Source organism: Sorex araneus, chromosome 1 (assembly GCF_027595985.1).
Source record: "Sorex araneus isolate mSorAra2 chromosome 1, mSorAra2.pri, whole genome shotgun sequence".
Classification (NCBI taxonomy): domain Eukaryota; kingdom Metazoa; phylum Chordata; class Mammalia; order Eulipotyphla; family Soricidae; genus Sorex; species Sorex araneus.
The window spans coordinates 110444147-110468971 of record NC_073302.1 but is presented as its reverse complement, the minus strand read 5'-3'; the positions used below and the strand labels follow the sequence as shown (position 1 = coordinate 110468971).

At 38.5% G+C, this 24825-nt stretch overlaps 1 protein-coding gene across 3 annotated transcripts in view; it reads left to right on the top strand.

Moving 5' to 3' along the window:
• CDH18 (cadherin 18) overlaps positions 1-24825 on the top strand; it is a 993503-nt gene that overhangs the window by 671667 nt on the left and 297011 nt on the right. For all 3 annotated transcript variants that reach the window (XM_055131052.1, XM_055131061.1, XM_055131049.1), the window contains one exon: positions 4055-4537. In XM_055131052.1, coding sequence (XP_054987027.1) covers positions 4310-4537 — 228 coding nt within the window. In that variant the 5' untranslated portion in view covers positions 4055-4309. The remainder of the gene's footprint in view (positions 1-4054; positions 4538-24825) is intronic.

The following is a 24825-nucleotide window of genomic DNA, read 5'->3' as shown; positions in this document are numbered from 1 at the left end:
CTACAATTCTTGGGTGTTAGTCTCCCACTCTGTTATTCTATATGTCATAGATGAGTGCAATCTTTCTATGTCTGTCTCTCTGTTTCTGACTCATTTCACTTAGCATGAAACTTTTCATGCCGATCCACTTAAATAAAAAAATTGTGACCTCCTTTTTTCTAACAGCTGCATAGTATTCCATTGTATAGATGTACCAAAGTTTCCTCAACCAGTCATCCATTCTAGGGCATTCGGGTTTTTTCAGATTCTGGCTATTGTAAACAGTGCTGCGATGAACATATATGTGCATATGCCATTTCGATTATACTTTTTTGCCTCTCTGGGATATATTCCCAGCAGTGGTATTGCTGGGTCAAATGGGAGCTCAATTTCTAATTTTTTGAGAATCGTCCATATTGTTTTCCAGAAGGGCTGAACCAGTCGGCATTCCCACCAGCAGTGTAGAAGGGTCCCTTTCTCCCCACATCCTCTCCAACAGCGGTTGCTTTTGTTCTTTTGGATGTGCGCTAGTCTCTGTGGTGTGAGGTGGTATCTTGTGGTTGTTTTGATCTGCATCTCTCTGATGATTAGTGATGTAGAGCACTTTTTCATGTGCCTTTTGGCCATTCATATTTCTTCTTTTGTAAAGTTTCTGTTCATTTCTTCGCCCCATTTTTTGATGGGGTTGGATGTTTTCTTCTTGTAGAGTTCAACCAGTGCTTTATATACCATTGATATCAACCCCTTATCTGATGGGTATTGTGTAAATATCCTTTCCCATTCTGTGGATAGTCTTTGGATTCTGGTCACTGTATCTCTTGCGGTGCAGAAGCTTTTTAGTTTAATGTAGTCCCATTTGTTGATCTCTGTTTTTACTAGATTGCTTAGTTCTGTGTCACCTTTGAAGATACCTTTATCTTCAATATCGTGGAGGGTTTTGCCGACCTTGTCTTCAATGTACCTTATGGTTTGTGGTCTAATGTTGAGGTCTTTAATCCATTTTGATCTGACTTTTGTGCATGGTGTCAGGTCAAGGTCTACGCCCATTTTTTTGCATGTGGTTGTCCAGTTGTGCCAGCACCATTTGTTAAAGAGGCTTTCCTTGCTCCACTTCACATCTCTTGCTCCCTTATCAAAGATTAGATGATCATACATTTGGGGTTGTGTGTAAGGGTATTCCACCCTGTTCCATTGGTCTACGGCTCTGCCTTTGTTCCAGTACCATGCTATTTTAATTGTTACTGCTTTGTAGTAAAGATTGAGATTGGGGAGGGTGATGCCTCCCATCATCTTTTTCCCAAGAATTGTTTTAGCTATCCTTAGACGTTTGTTGTTCCATATGAATTTTAAGATTGCTTGATCCATTTCTTTGAAGAATGTCATGGGTATACTTATAGGGATCGCGTTGAATCTGTATAATGCTTTGGGGAGTATTGCCATTTTGACAACATTGATTCTCCCTATCCACGAGCAGGGTATATGTTTCCATTTCCTCATGTCCTCTTTGATTTCATGGAGTAGCGTTTTGTAGTTTTCTTTGTAGAGGTCTTTTACTTCTTTGGTTAAGCTGATTCCGAGGTACTTGATTTTCTGGGGCACGATTGTGAATGGGATTGCTTTTTTTATGTCCCTTTCCTCTGCCTCATTGTTTGCATATATGAAGGCCATAGATTTTTGGGTATTGATTTTGTAGCCTGCAACTTTACTGTATAAGTCTATTGTTTCTAAGAGTTTCTTAGTAGAGGTTTTAGGCTTCTCTAGATATAGTATCATATCGTCTGCAAATAGTGAGAGTTTGATTTCTTCCTTTCCTATCTGGATGCCCTTAATCTCTTTTTCTTGTCTAATAGCTATCGCAAGTACTTCCAGTACTATATTGAAGAGGAGTGGTGAGAGTGGGCATTCTTGTCTTGTGCCTGATCTCAGAGGAAAGGCCCTTAGTTTTTCCCCGTTGAGGATAATGCTTGCCGTAGGCTTGTGATAGATGGCTTCGACTATCTTGAGGAAAGTTCCTCCAAACCCCATTTTGGCGAGGGTTTTCATCATGAAAGGATGTTGGATCTTGTCAAATGCTTTCTCTGCATCTATTGATATGATCATATGGTTTTTATCTTTGCTTTTATTGATATGGTGGATTATGTTGATTGATTTCCGAATGTTAAACCATCCTTGCATCCCCGGGATGAATCCCACTTGGTTGTGATGTATGATCTTTTTGATGAGTTGTTGGATCCTATTTGCCAGTATTTTGTTGAGGATCTTCGCATCGGTGTTCATCAGGGATATTGGTCTGTAATTTTCTTTCTTATTGGTGTCTTTGTTTGCTTTTGGTATTAGGGAGATGTGTGCTTCATAGAAACTGTTTGGGAGATTTCCTGTTTTTTCAATTTCCTGGAAAAGTTTGAGGAAAACAGGCAGCAGGTCTTCTTTAAATGTTTGGAAGAATTCGCCAGTGAAACCATCTGGGCCTGGGCTTTTGTTTTTGGGGAGGTTTTTGATCACAGTTTCAATTTCCTTAACATTGATGGGTCTATTCAGGTATTCCAAGTCTTCTTTGTTCAGTCTTGGGAGATTGTAGGAATCGAGGAATCCATCCATTTCTTTTAGGTTCTGTGTTTTGTGGCATATAGACTTTCGAAGTAGTCTCTAATGATCTTTTGAATCTCACTGGTTTCTGTCAATATTTATATTTTTAAAATAAGTTTTTCCTTCTATTTATCTGTACAACTGCTATTTTCATCATCTACTTTACTATACGTTTTTGGGGGTGGGGGATCACACCCAGCAATGCACAGGGGTTACTCCTGGCTCGTACACTTAGGAATTACTCCTGGCAGTGCTCAGGAGACCATAGGGGATGCTGGGAATTGAACCCGGGTCGGTCACATGTAAGGCAAACACCCTACTCGCTGTGCTATCGCTCAGCCCTAATTTACTATACTTATGGGTAATATCACCTCCATTTATTGTGTTCCTTGTATATATATTTTTTTCCCCAGTACTTTTACCTGCACATTCTCTATTTAGTGCTATGCATCTTGTCTGTATTTTCTGATTTATTTTGTAAATACTTGCCTATTCCCAACTTTATGGATTTACAATATCCACAACCTCTTATAATTTCTGCAGGTCAGTTAAAATCTATGATTCAGCTAATTGCTGCTCTTGCTCAGATTAAAGTATGCCAGGCTGCTTACCTATCTCTTCTGTGAAATCGTATTTTTGTACATCTTACTTAGCAATGGGTTGGAGAGATATCACAGAGTGTAGTTTTTCTTTTCTTTTCTTTTTTTTTTTTTTTTTGCATTTGCCTTGCACGCTCCCGACCCAGGTTTGATTCCTCCATCCCTCTTGGAGAGCCTGGCAAGCTACCGAGAATATCCTGCTCACACGGCAGAGCCTGGCAAGCTACTGTGGTGTATTCGATATGCCAAAAACAGTAACAACAAGTCTCACAGTGGAGTCGTTACAGGTGCCCGCTCGAGCAAATCGATGAGCAATAGTATGACAGTGCAACAGTGCTACTTAGCAATATCAAGACCTCCTTTATTCTTGTGATGTCTCTAGCATGGTTTCAACCCTCTTGAGGATGTTGTCGAGGTTCCGTGAGCCACATAGAATATGAAACCATTGTATAGTGAATTCGTACCATATCCAGAAAAGCAAAATGAAAACAGAAAAGGGCACCGAAAAAAGAAAAACAAAAATATAGGCATTAACACTGAGTCCCTAATAAATGTCATATTTAAGAGATCACGCCACTCCTAGGCATAGGAACACACTCTTTGTTAGGCTCTGAGCACTTCAACTTTCTGCAGGGGTTGGTTTTATTGTTTGTAGAGATTCATACTGACATAATATTGAGAATTTACAGTACAGATGTGGTGGGGGTTTGTATCATGATGTGTTCAGTGAGAAGAATTCTGTTTGCAGGATTTTGTAAAAAAAATTCCCATAGAACTGTACAAAGATGTGCTATTGAAATTTTATTGCAAAATAGTCCAATCTGCGTTCAGAAAAATCCATTGAAGGATACTATTTTTGTAATGTATATCATTTGCTCTCTTCCCTTTAGGTCGAAAATGCTTCCCTGTGTTCACATACTGTGAAGACTTGGACTCAAACCACTCCAGCTTGTATTCTGCAACTGCTTCAGGATGTAAATGCAGTCTGACCTTTCCCTGGTGGGCAGTTAAATCATGGACACACTATACAATTTACTTTGGACAGTCCTTCCCAAAATGCTTTGGCTCCTCTCTTGAATGCTCACTAGGCATTTGTAGCTGACAAGGACAAGGAAGAAAGCCGTGAACTGGAAAGTTATCTTACAATGAAAATTACGAGCACATCTTGCATCTGTCCAGTCCTAGTGTGTCTCTGTTTTGTTCAGAGGTGTTATGGAACAGCTCACCACAGCTCCATCAAGGGAACCAGAAACCAAACCAAACACATTGAAGGGGAAACCGAAGTCCATCATCGTCCCAAAAGGGGATGGGTTTGGAACCAGTTCTTTGTTTTAGAAGAACATATGGGACCAGATCCACAGTACGTTGGAAAAGTAAGTTGCCATTTGATTGCTTGCTTATTTCTTTGTATGAAGTTATGGGATGGAACGGAAGTAGGCTCAGGACTGGGAGATGAGGTAAATGATATTATACAACATCCTTCCTTATAACGGCCACTCCAAATACTATCATAAACAATGAACTTTATTAGTCCGGTCACATATCCCAAAAAATGTTTTTTTTGTACATACTGAATTCAGATTTATTTGCCAACATATTACTCTTTCTGTTCTCTCGTGAGAAAAAAAATGAAAATGTTCGAGCACAAAATTTAGTCATATTGTTTTAATATGATGGAGGCATGTTAACATTAACATCACTGATTTCTAGATGGATATTTAATTTTTATCTATTGCTCATTTGCTGAGGCTAGAAAGAAGATCCTATGTCATAATCATTTATAGATTTTATGTTCAGATTAGTGACAGCATCCACACATCCTTACGCATAATCTAACTCTGGGCCAGGGAGATGGGCAGAGCCTAGTTGGATAGAAGTCCCCATACCAGAGGTCCCCATGGCATTGCAGATACAGATCTGCAGGTACCTCTGCACCGACCCTGATAACTTCTGCTACTCCAGGGCCCCCGGAGAAACACATCCTTGGGAACTAGAATGAAATCCTCTGCCCCGTTGATAAAAGTGGGCTCATTTATGCAACTCCTAGCAATGGTTTTCATTCAGACGTGGATACATTTTTCAGAGAACTCTACACTGACTGTACAGGTTTTGTGCTATGTCCATTTGGAAATAATAAACCTGCAAGACAAAAGGACTGAGTGACTTCACACCAGCATTCCTGTCTAAACTCTGGATGAGGCATTCTGGTGATATCTCTAGCCCTGGAAATGCTGATCTCGGGGAAATGGTACCGTTTCAGTCTGAATTACTTAAATTAGTGGGCAAGGAAGAAGCTTCGAGGTGGGACCTGCTGGGTCACAGTCCCCAAAGCTATACTGTCAGGACAGTGGGAGTGTGGGGAGGTGAGGGGGGAAGAGACAGCCAGCACCAGGGCAGGGCTGTGACTTTCTTTTTCCGGACAATTTATTTTCACTTTAGCACTATTCAGACTAAAAGCAAAGAAATAAAGGAATGATAAGATGAGAAGTCTGTGCAAGCCACGGTGACTCCCTAATGCGTGGGAAGGATAGGTTGGCCAGCCATCTGGTCCCCGGTGCTCCAAAAGGGAGCACTGCCACTGCATTTTCCCAAAGCAGAAGCTATGCCAGGAGAACATGGAACACACACAAAAACAACCCGGAGCCTTTCTTGCATCTCCTTCTCTGCATATTGCAAAGAGGGAATGGACACACAACTTCATCTCCCCTCCCCCTTCCTCTCTCTCTCTCTCTCTCTCTCTCTCACACACACACACACAGACACACACACGCGCACACACACACACACACACACTTTAGAATATTCCATTGAGCAAATAGCACTGTAGCACTGTTGTCGCGTTGTTCATTGATCTGCTCGAACGGGCAGTAGAGCGTCTCCATTGTGAGACTTACTGTTACTGGTTTTGGCATATCAAATATGCCGCGGGTACCTTGCCAGATTCTGCAGTGCAGGCAGGATACTCTTGGTAGCTTGCCAGGCTCTCCAAGAGGGACAGAGAAATTGAACCTGGGTTGGCTGCATGCAAGGCTAACGTCCTACCCGCTGTGCTACCACTGATCAAATAGGGAGGAAAAACTTAACAATGGGGGTTGGGAGGGATACTGGGCTTATTGGTGGTGGAGAATGGGCACTGGTGGAGGGATGTGTTTGCGAACATTGTATGAGGGAAAAACAAGCTCAAAAATGTGTAAATCTGTATCTGTACTCTTATGATGACTCACTAATTAAATAATTAAAAAAAATTAAAAAGTGCTTAAAAACCCAAAATTAATTTTTATCGTAAGCTCCAAGATACTTTTCTCTATAATTGTGAAGACCCTATAAAAAAGAAGGGAAAAGGAGAACAGATAAAGTACTCTTTTTAACTCAAAAAAGAAATATTTCATTTTTTAAATGAAAAATAAAATTTTCTGGGGCTGTGGTGGTAGCACAGGTCATTCCCAGTTCAATCACTGGCCCTGCATGGACCCTCCGATTTACAGGGTGGTGACCATCACTTACGGGAATCCCCAGACCACAAATGCCTCTGTTAAATACAATCATCATTTTAATTGACCTCAAACCGAAATCAGTGCCTTGATAGAAAATGGGAAGGGGGACACATTCTTCTTTTCCCCTTGATTTCTAGTCTCAGGGAAAATGAACCCCATTGGGTCAGCTAATAGATATTTTCTGGACTTGTGTGTCAGTGTACACAGCCTGAGAGCTCACTCTCCAAAGGCAGCATTGAGGGGCTCTGAAGCGGTCCAAGTTCACGAAGGTTCTGTGGAAATCAGTCTCTGGATCGAATCTTATGGTTTGAGCGGGTAATTCGAAAGGGTCACCCACCGGAATATGATTCTTTTATTCTCTACCAATCTGTGTTCCCACCCCAATATGTCTTCCTCCTTGTTCTAATATGCCTTTGAGTACAAACCAAAGAAGCAGTACAGATTCTCTCCCCTTTCACAGCTTCTCAAAACACATCCGTAGCCAGAAACATCCACCCAGATACTATGCATTGTGGTGAATTTTTCAGAGGACTATGAATATTAATGTTCAATATCTTTGAGGGGAAAGAGAGAGAGCATTCAAAGGATCAAGCATGATCCGTGCATATGGGAGCCCTGGATGTATTCTTCAACATGGATAATTCCCTGATGCCAGGGGAGTGACCTCTGAGCATAGAACAGGTTGCTTCCCTGAGATCCAAAAACTGTGCCTTTCTTTAATACATACATGCTTCAAACATTAACTCTCTTATTCAGGGTTCCTCCTGGCTCTGCACCCAGTGCTCAATCCTGGCGGTGCTTGGGGCATCATAATCAATATGAAGAGTTGAACCAAGGTCGGGCATGGCCAAGGCAAGCTCCTTGCCCTGTACTGTTTGTCCAGTACCTGCCATTCTATTTTTTTTTTTTAATGAATAAATTTCTAGGGCCGGAGTGGTATCACAGTGGTTAGAGCATTTGCCTTTCACACTGCTGACCCGGGTTGAATCCCCGGCATCCCATATGGTCCCCCAAGCATTGGCAGGAGTAATTCCTGAGTGCAGAGCCAGGATTGACCGAAAAGCAAAATAAATAAATAAATAAATAAATAAATAAATAAATTTATATCATCTCACACATAAATACAATCATAACGAACAAGACATATATGCACATATTTTCATGGCAGTCCTGAGTAAAAGACAGTATTCTTATGGAAATTGTATCTACAGAGATGGGCCTAGACAACAAGCTGAAAATCATTTTCACAGTGGGGTGGTGGGGTGGGGAGATTGCTAATCTACCCCAAAAATAATGCATGTCATTTTTTAATTTAAATATACACATATATGATATTTTTTCAAATTGTTCTTGATTACAATTATATATATCTTACACAAAAGTAATATTTTACATTATAAACATATTTGGGCTGGAGCGATAGCACAGCAGGTAGGGCATTTGCTCTGTATGACCTGGGTTTGATTCCTCCGCCCCTCTTAGAGAGCCCGGTAAGCTACTGAGAGTATCTTGTCCGAACGGCAGAGCCGGGCATATTCAATCATGGCATATTCAATATGCCAAAAACAGTAACAAGAAGTCTCATGATGGAGACGCTACTCAAGGTGCCCTCTTGAGCAAATCAATGAACAACGAGATGACAGTGACATGTGATACAGTGATAAACATGTTTGGTAAACTTTTGATAAGAACTCTTGATATTTTAGTTCAGATCTAGTTCTTTGGTGCATATGAATTTCTACAACATGTTTAACAATAATTTTCTGGGTTTTTCTTAGTAATAGTTCATTAGGTGGGAATTTGCCTTACTGAAATAGTTACCATTTAATTTTAAGGTGTGTGGAGGCTGGACCGGTAGAACAGTGGGTATGGTGTTGCTTGCAGCAGATCCTGTCTGCTCCTTGGCATCCCATATATACATATACATATATATATATTAAAAATGCATGGGTAATTATCATTATACATTTTAGCTTGATGTAAAAACTTGTATTTGCCTAACTTTAATAGTTTTTCATGAAGTATTGTTCACAGGACAGTCAAATAATTTAATGAACATATAACTACATATAATGAACTTGTTAATATATATCATAAGGTTATATACATCATATTTTTTCAATACATACATTTAAAGTATATCACATATGTGCATGTATCATAAAGTTTTAGAGTATTTTAATAATTGATAAGTTAGGTAAGAGAAATGTAATGATACATTTGTTAGTGAGTTTTATTTTACTGGTTCAAAGTTTAATTATTATAATTAAAAACCTTATCTCTTTTCTAAAAATCAAGTAAAATTAATATCCAGTCTACTTTTTATTTTCTAAAAGTTGAACACTGTATTTGACTCTCATTATTGCCAAAGAATGAAATGTTCTAGAAAATGCCACATATACTTTGAGATGCAGTCTGTACGTCATACCCATCACTTTGTAGCCTTTGTGAGATAATAATGATTAATGAATAGGGAGAACAGGATTTGAGTTATGGCTTCAGTGCTTGTTGTCCGTACTGCCACTTGGGTGTCATTTTGCTTCTCTGCTTTTGGTTTTCTTACATTAAAGACTAAAACTTGAATGACAGTTCTACAAGGTACTTTATGCACTAGAGATAATGCCCTAGACTTAAGCTATAGCTGTATGCTAAATTGAAAGATATGTGCATATTGATATTTCCCAAATATGCACACACTTTTGGTATATTTAAAAATAAATGTCTTATGTACTTAGATTTTATGAAAAATCCAAATTTTAGTGTGCATCAACATTATTTTATTGGTATAGCTTGCATTTTCATAATGCTTATCTGGTTTCAGACTATAATTATGAAATTAAATAGTGACAAGGGATATTAAGTCTCACAAATTCTGAAATACTATTGACAATTTTAAGGGTATATATGAGAAACACTGCTTAAGATGTCTGCTGTACCAAGTCTATCCTAAAGACTTTGGATCCAGGTTCTGGGACATAGTATCCTTACTCAGCATATAAATCTTTGTGATGCGCCCATCAATGCTTATTGTATAATCAAAAGTGCTAATCCAGATATAAGTGCTACCATGAAATATACAACTAATAGCCATATTAACGGTTGTGATAATTACTCAAACTTTGGGCACAAAACCTCTCTAATGTCATTCAAATCATTAATTTTATTGTGTACAGTATCTTTTACAGTACTTTAATTTATTTCCTTGTGGAATATCTTTCCAAAACGATATTTTAATGGACATTTTTTCTTTTCCTTAATATTTGTTGTTATTTTGTTACCATATTTTTTATTATTATATGCAGCAGTGTAATGTTCTTAAATATTTATATACATACATATAACTGGATATATTTAGATATTATCTGTGATGGCAAAGATATCCAGGACTACAATCTACAATGAGCAAAGGTGTGTCTATATCTTCTCAAATTGGTGTTCTTGTTTTATGTGACTATGCAAATAGATATCAAGAAATGGAATTCCTAAGTCATGTCGTAGCCCTGCTTTTAAGGTTTTGAAAACTCTCTAGAGTATTTTCCTAAAAGGCTGAACCAATTTCTCCAACAGTACATAAGGGTTTGTTTTACTCCATTGAGCTGTTGCACTACTGTCCCATTATTCATCGATTTGCTCGAGCGGGCACCAGTAACATCCCCATTCTGAGATGAGTTGTTACTGTTTTTGGCATATCGAATACTCCAGGGGTGGCTTGCCAGGTTCTGCCGTACAGGCGGGATACTCTGGGATACTCTCAGTACTATCTGTCTGAGAGAGATGGAGAACTCAACCCAGGTCATCCGTGTGCAAGGCAAGCGCTCTACCCGCTGTGCTATTGCTCCTGAATTCTGATATTGAAATTCTCACAGATTTGAAGTGCTATCTGATTGTGACTATTGATTTACATTTCTCTGATAATAAGTAATAATATGTATTTCACACATGTCTGTTTGTGTGGAAGACTTATTTAACTGATGAAAATTATCTTTAAGTTAGCAACGAACACACATAAAGACACACATAAATACACACTCATGTTTACACAGTAGTATAACAATTTTTTTGCGAATAAATTGATGCACTTTGCAGATAAAATACATGCTTATTTGAATTAGTAATTTAGAACATACTAGCGTAGTACTTATAAATTAATAATTAATTTAAGCATTTTTAATTTTAACTAAAATATATGCTTGATTTTTTACTTTCTTTAGAATAAAAATCTAGAAAAGACTAAAATGGAATCTTCTCCACCCTGCGCCTCCCTCTTTAGCTCCCGCCTGCGCTGACCGGCCCCTCTTAGGTGCTGTGTGCAGAATCCCTGCTTCCCGTGCACTGGAAAACGGGGCCACCCTGGCGCTGCCCGTGAGGCAGCGAAGGCCTTAAGTGAGGGCCAGAGGGCACTGAGCTCAGACCCAGGGGCGCAGGCATTAGCGCATTAGCACATTAGCACCAGGGTGCAGTGCAGCCTGTTCTCATCAACACTGGGGCAGGGGCTAGCGGCCAGTAATCAGTAATCAGCGTTGCTGCACTACCCACCCTCCCCTCCGCCCCCTACCCCCACCCCGTGCCTCCTTGAAGATTTGTGGACTTATGATTGAGACCCGATGCAAGCCCACTTGGGCAGGTTTGAGAGACTGGTGGGACCCGAGGCAGCGAGGATAAAGAGGAGGATAAAGACCCAGGCCTGATTCTCACCACAGACACGCTTCAGGCGTGCTCCCTGAGCACAGAGCCAGGAGTAAACCCTGAGCACTGCTGGGTGAGCCCCCCCAGTAGGAAGCAAGCCACAGGAAAAAGAGAGAGAACGCGATTCTCATCCTTCACACCTGGGTGGTTGCAGGGTGGGGATGGTGGTGGAATACTGCACCCGGGATGCCTTGGGGGAGTTCAGATCAGAAGCAGAGGACGTTCATGGGTGGGGAGACCCACACCTCTATGGGTCATTCCCTGTTGCTGCAGGACCAGCCTGCTTGCTGCGGACCCTGGGGCGCCTGCCCGGAGTTCTCCTTCCCCGGCGGCCCGCAGGGATCTGGAGTTTCCAGGGACAGGGAGACAAGAGAGGCAGAAGCTGAATTCAGCCTGTCACCCGGAGTGTCCACAGCTAAGCTCCTCGTCCTCCTCTCCCCAGCTCTGTAAGACACCACAACCTCGTCTAGCTTTTGCGTTAATCACTCGCCATCCTTTCAGAAGGATTAAAGTCACAATCAGGGATCCTATGGGACGCCTGGGGTCAAACCCAGGTCACTTATGTGCAAGGCTAGCATCTCACCTGCTGTACTATCTCTCTGGCCCCCAATTATTTTTACTTAAAACTAAAAGATAAAACTGAGATGTAAATAGACATTCGTGTGAGAATAGGGGTGTAGACTTTGTGTAAAAAATTAGTTTATGTAATTTGCAATACTGTCAAGGATGGGACTGGAGTGATAGCAGTGGGTAGGGCGTTTGCCTTGCTCGCCGCAGACCCTGGTTTTATTCCTCCTCCCCTCTTGGAGAGCCGGCAAGCTCCCCGTGGAATATTCAGTATGCCAAAAAGAGTAGCAAGAAGTCTCACAATGGAGATGTTACTGGTGCCCGCTCCAGCAAATCGATGAACAACAGGACGATAGTGCTGCAGTGTTTACTGGTTCCGTTTACTGTCCAGTTTTCCAAGATTTTTCGCTAAAGAGACTGTCCATGTACATTTTTTTTTGTATAATAATTCTTTATGTATGACCCAGCTTGCATAGATTTGTTTGGGGAAATTTTATTAGGTTTTATTAATCTGTTCCTGTTCATATGACTATATCACTATATTTTCATTAATTTAGATTTGCAACATGGTTTGAAATGAGGAAATGTGGCTGTATCTGACTTTGTTCTTTCTCAAAAATTCTTTAACTATCGACAAATGTATTTGTCTTGTGGAACAATACGAATTTTAGGATTTTTTCTATTTATGAGAAAAATACATTTGGGCGTTTATAGACATTGCACTGGTTATGTAGATAGCTTTGGGGAATACATGTATTTAAACAATATTAATTTTCCATCTTATGAGAAAGTATTAATTTGTGTTTTCAACTTCATCTGTTTCATACTTTGAGCGTGCATTTCAGTTACCTTCCCAATTAAAATTTTCCTAGGGAATTATTTTTACACAGCTATGAGTTTATTTTGTCACCTATTTTGTTATAATAACTTGCTATAGGTATTTCTTTAAACAAAACATTGTTTGTATTGATAATATAAATATCTCCCTTAGATATAAACAATAGTACTATTTTCCACACATCAATACTTTATATAGAAGTACAGATGACATCCAAATATTCAGAGAATGTGAGAGCAAAAGCATGCCTTCCAAAATTTTTATTGCACTTCATAACTAATTATAGAATAATTCATTTTACCATGTACTTGCCCTAAGGAAATGAATAGTCTTAACATTGGTATTAAATTATTCTCAGGAAATCTGTTTCATTATTTTATTGATTTTTATCCAATGAATATTTGAACATTTAATTGCATTGGACCTCACATAACAAAAGCTTTTAATTTGAAATTAGAGCCTAGAGGGTCTTTGGATAAATTTAGGGTTTCTTATTTTTTTAATTCCATTAATAAAATATCAAGCATTTGTCATGAGACTCTAATAAAATATGTATTCATCATTCTTTATATTTTGTTTCCTACATGTGTCACCATCTTTCTTTAATTGATCCTATATATTAATATAAACTGGTCCACTATATATTGTAATTTTTTACATATACTAATAATGCAAAATAAAAGGAAACATTACAGGATAGAATATTGACCCTTTAAAACAAGGAACAATAATTTTGTAAGAATGAACAATATTATCGACCATCTTATTCAATAATAATATATTATAAAAGAGAAAAGAAGAAAATAGTAGTAATAGCAATTTCATTATTAAACCAAAGTTTATTTTGGAGATTATTAAGGCTTTTGAAGGTATTTATTTATTCAACATTTGTTGTATACCTCCTGTTTTTGTCACCATGCTAATTGTTTGTAATGTAAAATGCTAAAAGCTTGAACTTGAGATATATTGGCTTTGAAGAGAAAGAAAAATTTAATTCTGAATTCTTAAATGAGTAGTGAAAAAAAAGTGCTCTTGATGCATGGTGCACAACCAGGATTTTTGATCCACACAATATCACCAAGTGATAATGTTGAGGCATATCACCATGACCCCTGAGCACAGAATCAGGAGTGAGGCCTGAGCACCATTGGGTTCAGAAAAACAAAGCAAAATCTAAGTGCCTGACGTTGTGCTGAAACATATAGGGATGCCTGCATGGAATTCTGGGAACCAAAAAGGTTTTAAAAGGAAGTAAAAGGTTTGAAAATGGACTTCATCACAGCAAGAGACACAGCCAATAAATAGAACTATAGAAGAGAAGAAAGGAGAAAGTTTCAAGAAGGGTGAACTGGAGATTTCAATCTGATACTTGATTGAGAATAAAGTAATATTATAGCATACACACACAACTGCTAAGAAAGAACTCATCTTACTTGCTTTTGTCACATACAAGAATATTTTTTTTTCTTTTTGGGTCACACCCAGTGATGCACAGGGGTTACTCCTGGCTCTACATTCAGGAATTACTCCTGGCAATGCTCAGGGGACCATATGGGATGCTGGAAATCAAACCGGTCAGATTTGTGCAAGGCAAACACCTTACCTGCTGTGCTATCGCTCCAGCCCCACAAGAATAATTATTTACATTATTTGTGGAGCATGGCTCCAGATGCCAGAGCAGATAAGATCTGTACCTGTGCAGTCTCAGGCCGGGGCCAGGGCCCAGGCTCCGGCCGAGATTCGAACCGGGTGGCCATGCCTTTGCACAGCCGAGTGGCTGCGGAATGAGCAGGAGCCAGAGCCAGCTATATGACTTGGGGTTCCAGCGAGTGCTTGCAACCATGTATGCAGACTGTGAACTGAGCTTTTGCCCCACACCAGCTAACGGGGGAAATATCCTTCTTCCTTCGTCTCTCTTCCCTCCCGGAGGAGGCGTGGTGTCCGACATTTTATGGGTCCTTTGAGCAGGTATGAACTTTGTGGTGCGGGAAAAAATAAATGTGCTTTGAACTTGAAACAGCGGGACGCCTGGGCAGTCTCGGGCCCGGACCGGAGCTTGGGCTCCGGCCGAGATTCGACCCGGGTGGCCATGCCTTTGCACAGCCACATGGCTGTGGAACGAGCAGGAACCAGAGCCAGCTATATGACTTGGGGTTCCAGTGAGTGCTTTTTTTTTTTTTTTTTTATTGGTGGTGGAATATGGGCACTGGTGAAGGGATGGGCGTTTGAGCATTGAATAACTGAGACATAAGGCTGAGAACTTTGTAACTTTCCACATGGTGATTCAATAAAATAAAATAAAATAAAAAGAATTAAAAAAAAAGAAAAAAAAATGATCTGTCCCTGCATAGCAGATAAGACCTGTTCCTGTGTAGTGACCCAGTAGGGAGTGTCTGTGCACATTTTACAAACACCAGGTATCCGGCCTTGAGTCTCACCCAATCCCCCAAGGACTGTCACCTAAGCTTATTGAGTCATTCCTAACTGCAGCATCTAGCCCTAATTGGTATTGGGTCGGGGCAAGCAGAGTTGGAGAGGTGATAGGTCAGTAATGCTGAACTTTATGTGATTGGACCATACTCTTAAGCCAAGACCTTCTATAAAATATATGTGTATTTGGAAATAAAGTGAATGTCATCGGCCATCTCCCAGAGTGGCTTCTCAAAGTGTCCGTCATCCTCCACTTCACATCTGCCTGGGCCTGCTGCACAACACGTCCGGGCACTTTGGGGAAAACTGTTCCCCAATAATTATTATTATGTGAATCGAGAAGAGGGAACCGATGCTGATAAATTTGTTCATTGAAATTCTGTGGTGACTTCATAAAAGTGGATATTTATATTGAACTTTAAATTGGGCACATCAACTATGTGTAGCCTTTTATATGTCTGCTATACCTCAATATAAATGAGAGTAAAAGCACATCTTCCAAAATTTCTATTCCTATGCAATTTAAATAAGCATCAAGAACATTAAAATACTTAGGAATGATCAAAAGAGTAACTATATTTGTCACAGTTATTCTTTTTTGTCTAGAGAGGCTGCTAAAATCTCAGGGCTATGACGAATGGAGACATTATTGGTGCCCGCTCACGTAAATCGATGAACCACGGGATAACAGTGACAGACAGTGATTGTGATTCTTTCTTCTTAAGAGTTATTTTCGAGCAGGGCCAAAGGGATAGTAGAGCAGAGTTCTGGCCTTGAATGTGGCTCACCCTGGCTTGAGACCGGGAACTCCGGATCGGTTCCCCAGGCCCAGCAGGAGTGATCCTGAGCATAGACCAAAGATGAGTCACAGAGGTCCGCTGTGGGTGGCCAAACCCCTTTTCCTCTCAAGTAGTGTTTAATAATTTGCAGTGAACTGACCCATTTACAAGAGGATTAAGGAGAGACAGAGGCTAAATACTAACACAAAAATCATTGATCACTCGCTTATATTTGTAGTAGACTCATTTATCTTTATTTCATCGCATAACTGTCTGTTTTCCACTGATAATTGAGGAAACATTTTGACACACATTTTTCCAACTGGCTGCTCCTTCTGAATTCTCCTTTATTTCTATGATTGACACAATGTTTGTATTTGTTAGTAATCTCCTGCAGTGTATTGTAGAGAACCACTTGAAACTATTTTTATAATAGAAGGGAATTTACAAGCTTACATACCTGAAGTATAAAACGGGCATAAGGCACAGGTAGTATCAGCAATACAAATGATGTGATTAAAATTCTAATTCCCTAAAGCTGCAAACTCATAAAATACACGCAGGCCAAGCCCTGTGATTTGCATGAAGCCGGGCAATCAGTTTTTATCCTATTATACAAACAGATTCCTTTGCTTTGGGCAAGATATGGATGGTTTTAAGTGTCCATTACATGTTTTAGAGTTTGATTTTTAAAACCTTTCGTTTCTAAATAGCAGTTTATCTAGCAGAAAATCTTCCAGTTAAAAATAATTTATGTTGGCTAGCGAGCAAGAACTCAAAATAAATAAGAAATAAGACAAATCCATATCATGGAAAGATTATGCATAATTTATTTGAGACTTATTGAAACAGTCTTAAAGACCCAGGCTGGACAGATTGTGCCAAATAACACATGCTGGGGAGGATGAATTATCATAATGAGTTGAAACTATTGCCATCTAACAGACTTTTCTGCAGTGATGGTTGCATACATGTGCAGTCCATGATAACGCCTACTAGTCACACATGGCTGTTTCTACCTGAAATATAGCTAGTGTAGTTTACCAATTGTGTTTACTCCATGAACTTAATCTTAAATAACTGCTTGTTGTTGTTAGTTACAATATTACAGTAGAGCAATTTTTATGCTTTTATTGAGATACTGTGATTCATAATTGTGTACTTATTAATGTTTCAGGGAAACGATGTTACCACCCCACCCAGTCACTCACAACAAAAAAGCTCTAATATCCCTGCACCACTGTCTCTAAATCCTTTTTATCCTCCACTGCCCTTTCCTTGCATTCTCAGTTCTGTAGGCAGAAATTCATTTGTGCTTTGATTGACCATAATCTATTCCTTTCCTTGTTTCTTTGGACTCCAATTATGAGTGATATCAGCTGGCTTTGTCCTTTTTCTGTCCCTTTTCACTTAGCATGATATCCTCCCATTCTCTCCTGGCTGGAACAAAACCCAGGATTTCAACCCTCTCTGATAGCGGTCATATTTCTTTGTGTATAAGTAAAACTTACTCACTTAATCAGATACTGCTGAGCTCTTGGGTTGTTTGTCTAGCCTGTCTCTTGGGACGAATGTTGTGATGGATATATGGATGCAAACAACTTTTCAGGTTGGTGCTTTTGATATAGAAACCAAGGAGTGAAATTGTTGGGATGTTCTTTGAGAGCTGTTTTGAAAGGGCTGCACAAAGGCCAAATCTGACCATAGTCTATCAACAGTGAATCAGTGAGGGTACTTTCTCTCTAGAACCCTCAGACTATTGCCAGCCCTGGGAATTCCTCTTAGTTTTGAAATTGTCCATTATTCATTTGTTAATTTGACTTGCATGACCGAGGTGATCAATTTTACTAAACATTTTCTGTGTGCTTATAGCCCATCTGCATGTCCATTTTTATAGAATGTGTCCTCTCCGCCTATATCCTAATTTGTTATTTTTTTCATTTCCAACATTGAGTTTTGCAAATCCTTTATATGACTTAGATATTACCTCTTTCTCAGATATATATTATGTGATTATAATTTAATAGGCCATATTTTATATTACTGCTATGTCTTTCATGATCATTATATCACAGTATCGCTGTCATCCCGTTGCTCATCGATTTGCTCAAGCTGGCACCAGTAACATCTGCATTGTGAGACTTGATATTACTGTTTTTGGCATATAGAAAAGCCCCAGATAGCTTGCCAGGCTCTGCTTTATGGGCAAAGATACTCTCGCTAGCTTGCCAGGCTCTCCAAGAGGGATGGAAGAATCAAACCCGGGACAGCCTCGTGCAAGGCAAACCCCCTACCCATTGATCTATTGCTCCAGCCCATGTTTTTCATGATATTTAGTTAGGTATAGTTGCGTTATTTTTACTTTTATTTTCCCTGCCAATTTAAGTGAAATAATTTAGAATACCTCTGAAGTCTATGCCCGGTAGTTCTACTTGCATTTCAGTATTAGTTGGGGAGGAAACCTAACTTCATTTGCAAACTATATACTAAAAGTCTGAATCTGTGAAGGTCATATAACATCCTAGACTTAGAGACTGCAATTAAAATTTCCATGTAAACATGTTACAAAGACTAAGTGGAGAATGTCTGATGTACTTTTCCTTGGTTTCAAGTGACATAAATGAAGCATCGTTATCCTTCAAGTTATTTGTATGTCAGGTGGGGAGTATGTGGTTGTTTGCCCTTTAAGGTAGAATTTTTGTAGCTCACTTTCCTGATTTATTTATGAAATTGGAATAAATCTGCATGATTTAAGCATAAAAGTAGTTTTCCTGATGAATATTGGAAAGCATACAGAATTGACTAAAAGGTCAGTGAGTCGGTGTTGAAAGAGAAAGATAAATCAAGAAAGGTTGGTTAACTAGGAATGCATCCAAGTATCAACTCCAGGAATAATAGAGGCAAGTTTCTCTGACACATCTGTCTTTGAACTTGCACTGTTCCAGCTGCAGTGTTCCAGATAAATCAGTTACAAATAATATCTGATCTTCCTTTATAATTTGGGAAGATTAAATTATTTTTCTACCAAAGATATTACTTAGACACACACAGATATCTCACACAGATACACACACATGCATATAGAATTTTCGCATACATAGAAACCATATCATTTTACATAATACTAAACTATAAGTACATGGTAATACATTGCTTTGGTTTTAATCTTTTATTGTTGGTGTCCCCCAAACACTTATGATAGTATCTATCCTATTTAAAAATAAATAGGAACTCATAATAAACAGAGGTTGATATCTTTTCCACTAGAATCCAATGTACACTGATTTTTTTTAGAAAGGAATTATTATATTACATAATTACACATACATAAGCTAAATATAGTGACTCATATACGTGTTCTGGAACATCTTGTCTACTTGGTAATTGTTCAGCTCATTAGCTGCTTTGCATGCATGGGTACTTTCTGTTGTTATATCAAAATTATGAGAAGTATTAAACACATCTAGAGTACTCAAGGCAATAGAAACTACTTTTAATTAAAATAAGAGGACACTAAGCTGAAAGAAAATGCTGTTAGAGAGACATATTTTTTTCCCTTGGAATTGCATTTTCAACTTCTGCATTATGTGCTGCGAGTTTATAGTTGGTTTCTTCTATCATTGCCATTGTTACTCTTGTTTCCTGAACCTTGTTATTACTGTTCCATTTAATTAAATTGACCATAGGAGTTTCCCATATTGTTATTACTTTATAAGCAACTAGATAGAGATGGCTAAAGTAATATATAATTAACATCAATTGTCGGTACAAACAATGTTAAGTAAATATTTGTGTTTTGGCGGGGAAGCACCAAAGTGCATTGCAGCTGTGGAGAATTCTGGAGTGTGGATCATTTGCATCCTCATCATTTCTGTTTTATATTTGCAGCTGCAGCTTTCTTAGTGTCAATAGAAATGATGAAAATAGCAAAACAAGTAGTGCTGAATTTAGGTTAATGTATCAAAATCAAAACTTTGATATGTTGACAAATATTAACAAGAGGTGACAGATATTAACAAGAAAGTATATATATATATATATATATATATGTGTGTGTGTGTATATACATATACATTTTTTAACTTTCGATGTTACAATTGAGGAAGCATTTTTTTTAATCCTCAAGTCCAGATTGCACTTGAGGATAAATTAATCAGATCAATTAAGTTAAGATACTGATGATATAAGCATTTAAACAGCTTAGAGAGCCAATATTGATGGCCCTTGCATTTCATGAACAGCATATCTAATGGCATTTGTCAAGAGAGGGAAGGCATGTATTGCTCAGAATTAATCCAGAGCTTTTTACAGCTAAGTATGTGATCCACCATGAAAACAATTTCATCAGTCCTCTATTTCTTAAAGTTTCTGAAAAGATCCAAAACAATTATAATTCAGTACCACTGATTTCTCATTTTGATAACACTACATAAATATATCTCCACCAAGTGACCTGAATTTGAACTGCTTTGCAAAATTCAACATTTTTTAATAACGGACACCTGTAAAATGTTTACATGTTTTTATTTGTCTTGCATGGTCTTGCAAAGTGTTAAAAATGTGAAGTGGAATATTCTGTCTTCTTTAAAAAAACATGTCAAAGGAGAAAGTGTTTTGTTTCTACATATATGTCCTGAGGTCACCTTCATTTTTTAATTGATATTTTTTAAATACATGTGGAGATGCTGAAGCAAGTGTGGTGTGGGTAGTAGTCTGCTTGCATTAGATATATGGCTAATCCAGGTTCTTCCCCAGCACCTAATATGGTCCTTCACACCTCACCAGGAATAATCTGTGCACAGAGCTAGGAGTAAATAATAACATGGGGGTTATTGCCCCCCCCAACAAGAAAGAAGGAAAGAAAGAAAGAAAGAAAGAAAGAAAGAAAGAAAGAAAGAAAGAAAGAAAGAAAGAAAGAAAGAAAGAAAGGAAGGAAGGAAGGAAGGAAGGAAGGAAGGAAGGAAGGAAGGAAGGAAGGAAGAAAGAAAGAAAGAAAGAAAGAAAGAAAGAAAGAAAGAAAGAAAGAAAGAAAGAAAGAAAGGAAGGAAGGAAGAAAGATGAAGAAGGAAGGAAGGAAGGAAGGAAGGAAGGAAGGAAGGAAGGAAGGAAGGAAGGAAGGAAGGAAGGAAGGAAGGAAGGAAGGAAGAAGAAAGGAAGGAAAGAATGAAAGAGAAAAAAAGAAAGAAAGAAAGAAAGAAAGAAAGAAAGAAAGAAAGAAAGAAAGAAAGAAAGAAAGAAAGAAAGAAAGAAAGAAAGAAAGAAAGAAAGAAAGAAAGAAAGAGAAAGAAAGAAAGGAAGGAAGGAAGGAAGGAAGGAAGGAAGGAAGGAAGGAAGGAAGGAAGGAAGGAAGGAAGGAAGAAGAAAGGAAGGAAAGAATGAAAGAGAAAAAAGAAAGAAAGGAAGGAAGGAAGGAAGAAAGAAAGAAAGAAAGAAAGAAAGAAAGAAAGAAAGAAAGAAAGAAAGAAAGAAAGAAAGAAAGAAAGAAAGAAAGATGAAGAAGGAAGGAAGGAAGGAAGGAAGGAAGGAAGGAAGGAAGGAAGGAAGGAAGGAAGGAAGGAAGGAAGGAAGGAAGAAGAAAGGAAGGAAAGAATGAAAGAGAAAAAAAGAAAGAAAGAAAGAAAGAAAGAAAGAAAGAAAGAAAGAAAGAAAGAAAGAAAGAAAGAAAGAAAGAAAGAAAGAAAGAAAGAAAGAAAGAAAGAAAGAAACAGAGAGAGATAGAGACAGAGAGAGAGGGAGAACATTCATGTGGGAAGCAATTAGTGTAAAGTAAATATTGATAGTCTTCTTTCTCACAACCCACCCCCTCCAATCATAATTCATAGATAAAAATAATCTGTCAGACTTGGAGTAACAGTATAGGCAATTGTATTGCATATAGTCACCACAATTAGAAGTCAGACACTTTATATGGTCCCAGAGCAGCACCAGGAATAATTCCTGAGCACAGAGCCAGAATTACCTTGAACTCTTTAGGAACCTCAAGTCTCTTAAATATATCAATCTAATATTTTTGTTTAATTTACCATAGCAAAAACAAGAGGCTGACCCTGGCTCTATCCACAGCCACACATAGTTCCTTGAGCGTGCTGCCTGCAGACCTGCAGTTCATGAGCACTTCAAGACAGAATGAATGATTGTTGGCACTGCAGGGTCCAAGTATCCCTTATTCTTAGATCCTCACACTCTCACATTGAACGTCAAGAAGACAGGAAATCATTGGGAAGGGTCATAAGATTGCTGACCCTTATGGGATCCCCCAGTATAGTAATCATGATAACTTGATGGTGATAATTGTCTATTCCTTCTTTTAATAATGTCTTAGCAGGTCATTATCATATCATGTGTTCAACATAATAAGAAGAGATGAGTGGGATAAGAAATTGTGGTGTATATGCTCAATGAAATCTCACTTAGCTATAAGAAAAGGTTAAATCGTGGCATTTGCCACTGTGTGGATGAAAGAAAACAGTATTGTCCTGAGTTATGTCCATCAGAAAAAGAGGGACATATACAGAGTGAGTTTTCGTATATGTAAAATATAACAAAATGTACTAAGGGAATAACAAATGGCCAAAAGAAACAGAATCTGAGAATTAACTTATAGAACTGAGCTTACCAAGAGGTCAAGAGGTAGGGGTGTGTGTGTGTGTGTGTGTGTGTGTGTGTGTGTGTGTGTGTGTGTGTGTGTGTCTTTAGTGTATGTAGGTATTGGGAGCGGGCTGGGCAGAAACCACAGAACACAGTTGGGGTCAAGCTGACACTCTAGTGGCAAGAATGGTGATGTGTGCATAACACTATCAAAATAGTATATAAGTAATTATGTGTCAATAAAACTAAAGAAATTAAAGAGATATTTTAATGTATCTAAATTATAGATCTTAACCATCAGTCAATAATTACTGTCAGGATGAAAACTACAGCTTTAAGACACTCAATTTTGGGTTTCTGTGTCACACTCAGTGATGCTCAGGATTTACTTCTGGGTTTATGCTCAGGAATATCTACTATTGAGGCTCACAGTTATTGGGGATCAAAGTTGGGTTAGTCTCGTGTAAGGCAAACTCCTTACCCATTGTACTTTCTCTCCAGACCCAAGACTTCTTCTTTTATATGTTCATTTGGGAAAGTGTTTAAATTGGTTCTCAATACTTCATAAAACTTAAAATTAATTCTCATAAAATCACAGATACCAAATGGATAAACCTTTAGACATTTTCTCTGAACTTGCCTGAAGATGCAACATGTGGTAACAAAATTATTTTTATTTATTAATGCAAATAAGAGAATATCATTTTATCTATGATTCTCTTTCCATACCAATTAAAGAAAACATGCTTAGATTTCAGAGTTTTTCCAGTTATGGCTATTCAAACTCAGTAAAATGAAAGATAGCTGAATGGGAGGCAATATCTTTATGGGACACATCAGATAAAGATTTCTATCTAAGATATATAAATAATTCACAAGAATCACCAACATCAACCATACACCACACCCCCATCATCAAAAAATCTTGAGAGGAATAGAAAACACTTCTCTGTAGATGTATGTCCAATAGATGAATTAAAAAGTGTTCATTATGGGGCTGGAATGATAGCACAGAAGTTAGGACTGGAATGATAGCACAGAAGTTAGGACGTTTTCCTTGCATGCAGCAAACTCGGGTTCGATTCCCAGCATCCCATATGGCCCCCCGAGCACCAGCAGGAGTAATACCTGAGTCCAGAGCCAGAAGTAACCCCTGAGCAACGCCAGTGTGACCCATAAAGCAAAAAAAAAAGTGCTCATTATAACTTTATCAGGAAAATCAAAATTTAGATAACAATGAGATATTATCTCATTCCAGTGAGAATGTCACATATCAAAAAACCTGGGAATAATCTCTGTTGGCAGGGGTGTGATGGAAATGGAACTCTAATTCTGTTTTGCTGGTGGGAATGTTGTTTTGTTTAACCCATGTAGAAAAAATAGAGCACAACATGGGGGATCGTTTTACCACAAATAACTAATTAGATCTGAATTCAAACTGCTTTCCCCAAGTTGATAGAGTGTATTTATAAGCAAAATCATAATCAGGGTGAAGGGGGGTGAACAATCAAAGATTTTGGGATCCTGTTTTATAGTGAACATAGTAGCAGTTGTCTAATAAGTATTCCTTACTTATTTCTGGTGGCATACTGCAGGATTGCCAAAGCTTTCATTATTTTCAACGACATGCTATTTGAACAACTGTCACTATAACTGTCTTTCCCGTTGTACATCGATTTGCTCGAGCGGGCACCGATAATGTCTCCATTGTGAGAATTGTTGTTACTGTTTTTGGCATAACAAATGTGCCATGGGTAACTGGCCAGGTTCTGCCATGCAGGCGAGATACTCTCCGGAGCTTGCCGGGCTCTCCTAGAGGGGCAGAAGAATCAAACCCAGGTCAGCTGCATGCAAGGCAAACACCCTACTCGCTGTGCTATGGATTCAAACAACAGTCAGATAAATTTCAAATACCTTGCTTGTTATGTAATATATCTTTCACTGAGTTGCAAGTGAGCTTTTACCCTTTCTGAATCATTTTTATTTAAGAGTGTAAGTTTTATCTTCACAAAGGCAATTTTGTACGTTACATATAAATCTATATTCTAGGACAATTTTATTGACTGGGGATCAAACTCAGGACCTCACATCTACAAGGCAAATTCTCCTCGGGCCACCTCCCTCCCCAGCCAAATCACCATTCTAGCATCTACTGTCATATTCTGTTGTAGATATTTAGAGAACCAATACAGTTATACTTTATCATGCACATGTGATTGCAATTGCTTTGACTCAGTGAGAAAACTTCTAAGGGGTCTGTGACAGTCTGCTTTCTTTAG